At 37.4% G+C, this 10,425-nt stretch overlaps 1 protein-coding gene across 2 annotated transcripts in view; it reads right to left on the reverse strand.

The window, feature by feature from the left end:
- si (sucrase-isomaltase (alpha-glucosidase)) overlaps nucleotides 1–6,521 on the reverse strand; it is an 83,550-nt gene extending 77,029 nt beyond the window's left edge. The window contains exons 1-6 of one of the 2 annotated variants that reach the window (XM_036134488.1): nucleotides 6,474–6,521; nucleotides 5,416–5,539; nucleotides 4,780–4,865; nucleotides 4,426–4,546; nucleotides 2,699–2,808; nucleotides 2,344–2,495 (exon numbers count right to left, since the gene is read on the reverse strand). In XM_036134488.1, the coding sequence (XP_035990381.1) occupies nucleotides 2,344–2,495; nucleotides 2,699–2,808; nucleotides 4,426–4,546; nucleotides 4,780–4,865; nucleotides 5,416–5,539 (593 nt within the window). In that variant the 5' untranslated portion in view covers nucleotides 6,474–6,521. Of the gene's footprint in view, nucleotides 1–2,343; nucleotides 2,496–2,698; nucleotides 2,809–4,425; nucleotides 4,547–4,779; nucleotides 4,866–5,415; nucleotides 5,540–6,039; nucleotides 6,126–6,473 lie in introns of those variants that run through there. The other variant, XM_036134487.1, reaches the window with a different exon arrangement.
- Between the last annotated feature and the right edge of the window lie 3,904 nt (nucleotides 6,522–10,425).

The following is a 10,425-nucleotide window of genomic DNA, read 5'->3' on the forward strand; positions in this document are numbered from 1 at the left end:
CTTGCAACTTCTACAGAATATTTAGGCTAAACTGGAATGAAGCTATTTGTTAAGAGGCTTACATTTCTTGTTGTGTTCAGGGGCTAGAAAAACACATGGACAAACAGAAACTTTTCGGAAACAGAATAAAAGTCAAACAAATTTCTACAAATATTTTTTTTTCTAGTGTAGACAAACTCCAGCTCAGATTTGGGGTGTCCAAGTGTTTTAGATTTTTAACTAAAGATGAGCTAATGGATTCATGATTCTCAAAAAAAGCAAACAGCATAATAGTACCTTAATTTAGGTTCAGTTAGGAATTTATGAATTACTTAGCCATCTTAGCGTTATATCCACCCTACTGGATACCAGTAATTTTCTACAGTTCTTAATCTCAATAAAATTCATGGGGAGCAAACTCCCTATTGCCAGGACATGTAAATATGCTAAAGAAAAGTCATAGGTGTAAATGACATGTAACTTTGTTTTGAGTGCTCATGTCATTCTTTTTGTAATGACACCCTGGGAGGGGAGGTATTTCTCCCCTGTGTCAAAAGCTGCCTTTGCATAGATGTCTAAATAAGATATAGGGATGGTTAGATGGTGAAGTCCCACAGTTTTGCTGTAATTATGGGTTATCACACAGTTAGAACCATAACTGTAATTGCATAGCTGCTGTATTAATTGTTGCTGGTATCCTGTGGTTTACTGTGATATACATAAACATAAAGGAACGACTAGATGAACTATGTTCTTTCAAGGCCATAAAGTGTTTTAAAGAAGACATGTTCAGTTACGAAGCTCAGTGTTTTATTTTATTCATTAAATGTCTTCTGGCATATGTAAAACTACATGGCCACATTAACAAGATGAGATACAGGAATTTTATTAAAAGGAGGAGGGGCAGGGGCTACTTGACAAGTTACTCTGTAACAATTGACGTGTTACCAGATTTGAAGTCTCTAGGACTTCAGGGCATATTGTGAGTAAATGCATTTGACAGCCTGCGCCTGCACATTGCTTTTCTTTACCCTGTAACAAATGCATCTGAGAGATAGATGCTTAGTCACCCATAATTCCAATATTAACGCACCAGCAATACCCACAGTGCCAACTTCAATTCTTTCTCTTTATCAGCATCAACCCATAATATTACAAAATACGGATGTCTTAATGACTGGATTATAATACCACAATCCTTTGTTTTAAGCACAATTGCTAAACGTAAGATCAAGTCTTCGTTTTCCTTTCCGTGAGAAAGGAAAACCATGTAAATCATCTAGGTTAAAGAAACAGTATTCCAGGGAGGCAAAGAATTTTCACATAACCGCCCACTGGAATAACTTTCAAGGTTAATTTAGCTGACAGAAGTTATTGTTTATCATTTAGTTTCATTATTTATTGGCTTTTGTTTATGCAATTTCCCAGAAACAGACCTTTTCTATAAAGCAGTTATGATGGTGATAACTTGATGCCTCATAGGATTGCATACTAGCAACTATCGTGACGTCAGCATTGACCTACTAAATTTTCCCTTAACTGACTTTAACACTATTAGTCATCTTAATTACATATTCCAAAAAGTGAACTAGGGCATTTTTTTTTTTTTTTACTTTATTTTAACATTTAATTTTAAACCAAACTTTGTTGTGTTAAATAGGTTTTCTTTCTAGTAAACAATTACTTAATTGCTTGTTTAACCCCACAAACACCTTTTTATGTGTTAACTGGAAATAAAATGCTGACAAAGTGGACAACTGCATTAGTTCAGATTTTTGAGTGTACGATGGGGAAGGAGTCACATGTCACTCATTGGCTATAATGAATGAAAATAAGATGATGTGCAGACATAATTACAGCAGATGAGAAACAATGATCATCTTTTGGCAACTTTCAGTTTCAGTCCTTTCAGTCTAGAGGGTAATCTGGTAATCCTTAATAGAGACACTCCACTTTACTGCAATTTACTGTATCTCGTCTGCTAGATTATATGTCATATGACATATGATGTGTCTTCAGAGTTAAAGCCATCTATTAAGTCCATTACATACATTAAAATTACCTTTTAATATTATTAATATCTTCAGTTTACCATCTGTGAAATTCCTGATTTCCTCTTCAAAAGTGGTTATACCATAACAAAGGGTTATACCACATAACCCTTTGTTATGGCTCAGCATTGTGGCTCAGTAATACAAAAAGTATGCAGATATGGTTGACTGTATATAACATTTGTTTAAATACTCAAAATATGCATAACTGCTGTCATCTGTTCAGTCTTTTCAGTCCATGACATGGTGGGATTTTACATCACCCTGTTTATATCCAAGACACATCACATAGGAGCCTCATGGCAACACTCACAGAATTTTCTTGTTCTCCTTTCTGCGCACAGTCAGGCCAAAGGGGTTGTTTGTGATTTCGAGTGTGTCGCTGATAGGGCTTGTGTAGTCGCTCTTGACTGTAGGGATGTGCTCATGAGGGACCTCAAACCTCTTGCTTTTGGCATCGAAGATCTAAGGGAAAAGAAACCGCCAATCAGGGAGAGTCCTATCTTCTGGTCATCCTCACACTTTATGAGATATACCTCCTTTTTTTAAAGAGAGAGAGAGAGAGAGAGAGAGAGAGAGAGAGAGAGAGAGAGAGAGAGAGAGAGAGAGAGAGAGAGAGAGAGAGAGAGAGAGAGAGAGAGAGAGAGAAGGAGTCTGTCAGCAATCACCTTAAAATGAAGTCGATTGCTTGTCTGCATTTCTGCATGCAGTGTCAGCTGCTGTATGTCGCCACCAAACATAGAAGGAGAGACCATTCTCTCCAATTCAGCATGCAGCTCTGCAGGAGAAAACCCAATAAAACACGTGTTAAAGCTGTAGCAGAGAATACGTTTAAGTTTAGTTGTAGACGTTGTTTCATAGTCAAATTAGTTTTTCCATAATGAACAAGCACTTAAATTAAATGTTCTGAATTTTTTGTAACAACCTGTCTTATTTTAGGTCTAAGTCAGGGAAATGCCACCATAGCACTGTAAACACCCACCTGGAATTATGTCCCCCTTTCGCTGTCAAGATACTTTGGACCATACAAAATTTAAATATACATTGTCAAATTTAAGTTAGCTTGTTTACAACATAGGGTGTCATAAACTGTTAAATTTGAGTTGGGCAGTTGGAAAGCTGGATAAACACCCTCTTATAAAGTAAGCACATTTTATCAATGTGACACTTTTTATAGGCAAAGATCTGTAATAAAGTAAATCAGTAATAACATTTGAACTCAGTTAAAATGATTACACTAGAAATCATTTGGCTTCTTCAAGAAGGAAATCATTGGACTTGGACAGTGGAAAAAGAGTAATCTTAACAGCCTGTGATAATCACCAGCTAATCTTCAGTGCAGTACCATGTCTCCTGGTTGAAGGCCAGGTGGATTGTCAGATTGTCTTTAGCAGTAAAGTTATTTTACAGCGAGTAATTGCTGTTTCAAAACTTTCAAATGCAAAAATTTGGTCAATTATTATAGTGCTGTATTTCATTTCAATCCTAGGAATCTCTTTTTCCTAAGAAGATATTGTGCTGTCACAAGATCTGCAGGCTTCCTATTTTTACCTGTGGTCAAGAAGTTATGACTCAGTTCTATTTATTAGTTTGTTATTGTTATTATTTATCTGACATGTTGACATATTTTTACAACAGAAAGATGTCTAACTTACCTAGTGCAAGTAGCACTTCATCATCTCAATGCTGTTATGTTTTTGTTGGCCGATATGTCAAGTTTTCATTCTTTTTCTTTACATAAAGCCATCTTCCTGCATCATTCTTGTCATACTGACAGCATTTCATTCATCAAGGCACACATTGTAGTAAGGTGTAGGTGTATTGAGGCTAAATTTGTTTAAGCTTGGTTTCCTATGTCATAGTTTATAGTTTTTTATCTAATCATTTTAGCTGTTATGTGTTGGACTAGACGCATTAGTCCCCATGGATATCTCAGGCTGGCCTTGAAACAAAATGGAAAGAAGTTTGATTGTGTTTCTTTTAGTCTAAGCACAAATACACATCATTGTAACTTTTTCTGTTCAGTTTACCTATCTTTATAACAAAATATTTTTCTGTTTTCTTCTTTCAAAAACAATGTTAATTTACTTTGCAAACAAAACAACTGAATATATGGTTTAGATTTATTTTTCTTTTACACAATAACTCGGCTCACTTGCGGCAGAGAGATCAAGCAGAAAATGGAAAAACTTGCGTGAGTCAAGTCAATCTTGTTTTCTGATTTGCCACCTATGTCTTATTTTCACAAAAAAATCATACCTTGGTCAAAGTGAGTGAAAATCAGGGAAATACTGAGAGAATGTGGAGCAATAAAAAAAATACAGTAAACAACTGTATTACTCTGTAAATACTTAAACTTGGAGGCAAAGTTGATAACTGGGAAATATAGTTTTACCATAAGAGTTGGTGCTGTGTACTGATTGCACAGTGTATCCGTGGTTGGTTGGGAAGAAACACCAGGGAACATTTCGCTCATTCAGCGGACTCCAGCAGCAGCCACGCTCCTCACATCTCAACTGTTCCAACAAAATAATTTGACTGATATTAACTATAACCATTCTTCCAATATTGTCTTTAGTTCTGTTATAATTATGAATGCTATTACTGCAGAGATTTTTCCAATAGCCAGCATAAAATACGTTATAGTCATAGTCATTTTTTTTTTCATTATTCTTTACAATATTAATGCTAAGCTCTGGAAAGTGAAACGCAATTAGCTTGAATTTTAATGGCTGATGTTGACTTGTACCATTGAGGCTCCAGCATCAGGGTAACAGTCCACTCTTTCAGTCAAAGGAATGTTGGGGCACTGAGGAACAAATTCATCTGGTCTTTCTGTAAGATCAAGGAGAAGTACACACAAAAAGCATTATTTCATTCTCCATTCACTTGTGATTTTATAACAGCCCACAGCATAATACTTCTACCACCATAATTGATAACGGAGATGGTATTAGCAGATGAGACCCACATTGAAATGGAATGGTATTTCCCCTAATGAAAAAAGCAACTTTAAAAATGCTATAATTTCTGACCACTTAATGCCTAGGTGTGGTCCTTTTCATTTAGATTTCCTCTCTGAATTTACCTTAACAGTTGGGAGTCTTTTGTGTGGACCAACTTTCATGTGCTAAACTAAATACATAATCACTAAAAAGGAAATTGATTAACATATTTTACGTTAGAAGACTGTTATGTACTAAAATTATATATTTTGCCTTTGTCTAAAGTGACATAAACTAAAGTCACTTTTCCAATCATTGTTTTTATACATTTCCTTTGTTTTGTTTGTTCGTTTGATTGGTCCCAGACAACTCCAAATGTTAAATACTTTCCTTAATTTTCCTTTATATAGTATATTATTTTGAAAGCATAATTCACTTACCATCTGAAATGACACCAGGTTCTCCGGTGACAAAAAGGATGATCATAGTGATGGCCACTATGGTCATCAGGAGAAACAGGACCAAAAGAATCACTTCCAAACTGGACCACTTCCTTTTACCCATCTAAAAAGACCCCAAAAAATAGAAAACATGAAATAAAACTGAGAAATATGCTGATGTTATGTTAAACAACAATGTAATTTCTACTCCGTTTTTCATCACTTTTATTAAAAAAACGTCAAATATCCTGATCATAAGCAATCTTATTTCCGAGAGAAACACAGAGTTCTTGCAGAGACACCTATAATTTCTGTCAGTTTATCAAGATTTAGCAAGTCTAGGTTTGTACACATAAAGGTAAATGTCTGTATGTTTGTCTATTTAAAATTTAAAACGTCTCTTTAAACGTATGCAAGGCTCTTAGCCATTTTGGTCAATGTGCAATAAAGAACCAATAGGGAATGAAAACAGTCAAAGAGTCAATTGTGTGCATGCCCCTGTTAGTTTGCAATCAGCCCCACACAAAACACAGAAATCAATACTGGCTAACATGAAAGGTAGCATGTAAATCCAGAAAACAGAATTTGCAAACACATAAACAAAAACCAAGCATGCAGACTCACTTGTCTTCATTTAGCTTGCGCTACTCTCCTAAAAATAACCTTCAACACAGTGTATCATCTTACTACTTCCAACACAGAACCACTTATGAATACATGCAAACTCAACATGCTGACACCATTTTTTTAAATGTGCCACTGTAGGACTTTTAGAATTATTTAGGAATAAAATGTTGACCGCATATACTATTTCTTGCAGAGTGCACATAAATATGCATTTTCATTTTGAAATCTTGTGAATATGGTCAACAATGTATGTTTTTTTGCTAAATATTTACTCTTTGTTAGCAAATATTTAATCTCTATTCTTTACTCTCTATCAAGGTGTTTCATCATGCTGTGCACCAAAATCTATGAACAGCACAGTGCATAACTTTTACTTGCTGTAGATTGTAGCGCCTGTAACACCTGAACAATGTTACAGTATATGGTCTTACCTTGGCTCTCCTTTGCGTCCAAGTTAAAGTGATGATTGGTTCAAGAGAGATAGCTCCTTTATAAACCAACGGATGTATTGTTGTCAGGGGTTATCGCCACTCCTCCTCGTAGTGCAAGTCATTGTGGCTGGGTGTGTATGTATGTGTGTGTTTTATGGTCTCAACGTGCGGACCCCAAGGCCGTAGAATGTCAGATAACAATCTGTAGTAAAAAATAATAAAAAAGCCCATATCAGCATGTTGTTATCTATCATGCAGCTTCATTTTAATTCCACCTGAACTCAGTCTGACCTCTACATCAGTTTTAATAGGGGCATATTATTAGCCTATAATTTCTCAAATCACAGTGTGTCTTTTTGTGGAATTATATAAAATCTGATTTAGTGTAATCTTTAACCCATCGAGACCACATCGCCACTTCTCAGTAATTAACACTCTTGGGTATACACTCTCGTATGCTCACTTACCAGAAGTTTGTATATTAAATGGAGCAGAAACAGGACTGTGGTAGGAAACCGAATGCATCACAATACTGCAGTAAATATATCTGTGCTGAATTTTGAATCAACACATGCATTTATTTCTTGCTGGGTGCTAAGATAAGTCATGTCTATTCTCTACAGTAGTATGTTGCCTTACTACTACTACTACTACTACTACTACTACTACTATTACTACTTCTACTGCTACTACTAATTAAAATAATAATAATCATACTTATTATTATAATAATCAGGCCATCTGACAGCTTTGGTAGGGCCTGGTACAACGCAGTCTTTTTGCGCCCCCCCTCTACACCTGCCACCACCACACACATCCACACACACACACACACACACACACACACACACACACACACACACACACACACACACACACACACACACACACACACACACACACACACACACGTCAACTTAACTGTATACTTCATGCCCTGGAAATCTCTGTATTTTATATTGGATATTTCCAACCCATCTATTAAATTTAGTGCACCAGTTGTATAATGAAACTGTTGACAATTCGGGTTTTGTGATTTATATTTTATTACTACAATTAAATAATAATAATAATAATGTTATGTTCAGTGTTTTTTCCCCCTAATCCACCTCTTTTATCTTTCAATAATTATGTAATTTTGTCTGTGTTGTGTGCATCTGCCTGTTGCTTTAATCCTATACTTTTCCCCGTTGTGGGATAAATAAAGGATTAGCTAAGCTAATGTTATCTTATCTTAAATAACACTTTTTAATAAGATACATGTACTGGGTTATTTCAAGGCCTTAATTACATTTTCTGTGTGGGCTCCAGTAACATATGATAGATAATATCTAGTTTGAAAGTTAACATGAACTGCTGCTGAAGATGACCACTCTTATCTACCTGGATGTTCTCTGGAGGACTGAAACGCCTCAGTCAGTGACGTCAGTCTGTGGGTCTGTCGGGGCAATCAGAGAAGTTTCGTCTCCTTTTCAGTCTCTTGACGTTTTCTTGCTTATGATTTTTCATGTGCTTAGATAAATTTGTTGTGTTTCCACTGAATTTAACCAGCTTTTTACAAAACATACAGCTTGATTTCATTTACAGTATTAAAATAAAGCCAAACGGCACTTCTTTGCATCTTCATGTTTTTCCGCTTCTGCGGTCTCTCTCTCTCTCTCTCCAAATCTGAGCAGCAGCAGCACTGTTATTTGTGAGATAGTGGGCGGACCAGACTGAGCCTGCGTGCTGATTGGCTGGCGCCACTGAGCCATGTACGAGAGGGGAGGGGGAGCAGCAGAGTGCCGTGACACACACTGGGAGAGATTGTGTCACATTAATAAGCTTTGTGTTACTTTTTGAACTTTGACAGTTCATAATAACACACTCAACAAACTGATTTCAAACTAGGACTTAGCAAACTTTTATCTACATTTCCTTATTGATGACTGGCAATCTTCAATGGTACAATTTTATGATGAGATATGTTTCATATTTACACAAATCCTCTGGAATTTGTATCATAAAGTTATGTGGTAACCAGACATTTAAGTTAATTAGAGATGATGGTTAATAAATTGAATTGTACTGCAGTTAATAGCTGTTTGCTTTTGGCAAAAAATATGGAGCTTCTGAGAAGAACTTAGTCAGGGGTATTCAGCATTTTTTTACACAGACTACTGGACAAAATTGGATCTCTAGATGGATTATTCATCAATCCATTTTTAGGACTAGGACTAATTCAATCTGAAAAACTCACACAGAAAGAAAAGGCAATTAGAAGAATTTTATTGATACAATATTTTAAGAGTTTGGCGCTCAGACCTCGGCAGGAAAAATTCACGCTGAATTATACTTCAATATGCATAAGCAGGCGTATAAGAATAGGGATATTTCCCCCCGGGTCTGAAACTGGTGGTGGAGTGGAGATAAACAAAGTTTGTTCAGTCCATATGATGATCTGTTTGAGCTTGATGTCCAACTTGATAAACACAGGTTTGCATGAACTGTCCATGATGAGCAAGCATGAAGCGACTGTGGAGAGGAAAAACTCCCCTTTGGGAAGAAACCTCTGGCAGAACCAGGCTCAACATGGCGGTCTTCTGCCGGACTGTTTTAAGGAGTGACTGGGAATTCCGTAAGAGTCTGGGATGAAATACACTCTGTAGGGACAAGGTTGAAGCAGCACCATAGGAAAGCCAGGCGGAGCTTGGTACGATGGTGGAGAAGGGGATGGAGGTGGGTTGGATCCAGTTATCAGAGTCCAAACCAGACGCGGCACGCCACCGCTTGCTCGCTGAGCAGTAGGCCGAGACGAGGATGTGGAGTTCTTTTAAGATGAACCCAGGATGCAGATTGGCTTCGAGGAGGAGCAGTTCAAAACTGATTGGCTTGCGTCGGAGGCGGATGAGTCTGATTGATGGAGGTAGGCAATAGAGTTTCTTCAGTCTGAATTTTCGCTTTAGCTCCATTTCAATCTGAAAAACTCACACAGAAAGAAAAGGCAATTAGAAGAATTTTATTGATACAATATTTTAAGAGTTTGGCGCTCAGACCTCGGCAGGAAAAATTCATGCTGAATTATACTTCAATATGCATAAGCAGGCGTATGAGAATGGGGATATTTCCCCCAAAAAATTGCTGAGGTCGAGGCCAGTGCATCAAACAGGGCCGGTTGCCGCGAAGGCCTACCAAAGTTGAGTGAGATGTATGGGGAGATGAGGTGAGGTGTATGTTGAGGTGAATGAATAGAGATGGTCAGTCTCAGGATGATACTTGGAACTGAAATGCTTGCAAAGGGAAACGTCTAAATCGAAATACGACATTGGTGCAATGGTTCTTGCACTTGCTGAAAAGCAGGCCGAGAGATGATTTGGAGTTGCTGCTTAAGGTGAACACTGGATGATGATTGGGCTTCGAGGAGGTTTGACTCGAAGCGGATTGCTCCATCGGAGGCGGACCAGCCTCTGATTGGATGGAAGTAAGCATGAGTTCTTCAGTTGTATTTCCGCCTTTAGCTTCATTCAAACTAAAGACTCACAAAGAGAGAAGGCGATTAGAAGAATTTATTGATACAATAGTTTAAACTTTGGCGCTTGGACCTCGGCAGGAAACATAAATCAGGAAACATGATTTATACTTAACGTAGATAAACAGATGTATGAGAATAGGGATATTCCCCCCCCAAAAATGCTGAGGTCCAGGCCAGAGCGTCAGCAAGTTCAGAAGGCAGAGAGAAGGATGAGCAATGAAGGAGAAAAGATGTGAAAGCTTAGCAAAGAGGGCCATTGCCGCAAAGGGTTTCCAAAATTTAAACAAGATGAATGGAAAGATGAGGTGAGGTGGATGAAGAGGTGAAGGGTAGTGAGGTGAATGGTCAGTTTCAGGCTGATGCACATGATGAATGAACAATCATAGCAGGTAGCATGGTGGGAAGCATGCAGGGGACATGGGAGGGAACACACAGGGAACA

This window comes from Fundulus heteroclitus, unplaced genomic scaffold (assembly GCF_011125445.2).
Source record: "Fundulus heteroclitus isolate FHET01 unplaced genomic scaffold, MU-UCD_Fhet_4.1 scaffold_83, whole genome shotgun sequence".
NCBI lineage: Eukaryota > Metazoa > Chordata > Actinopteri > Cyprinodontiformes > Fundulidae > Fundulus > Fundulus heteroclitus.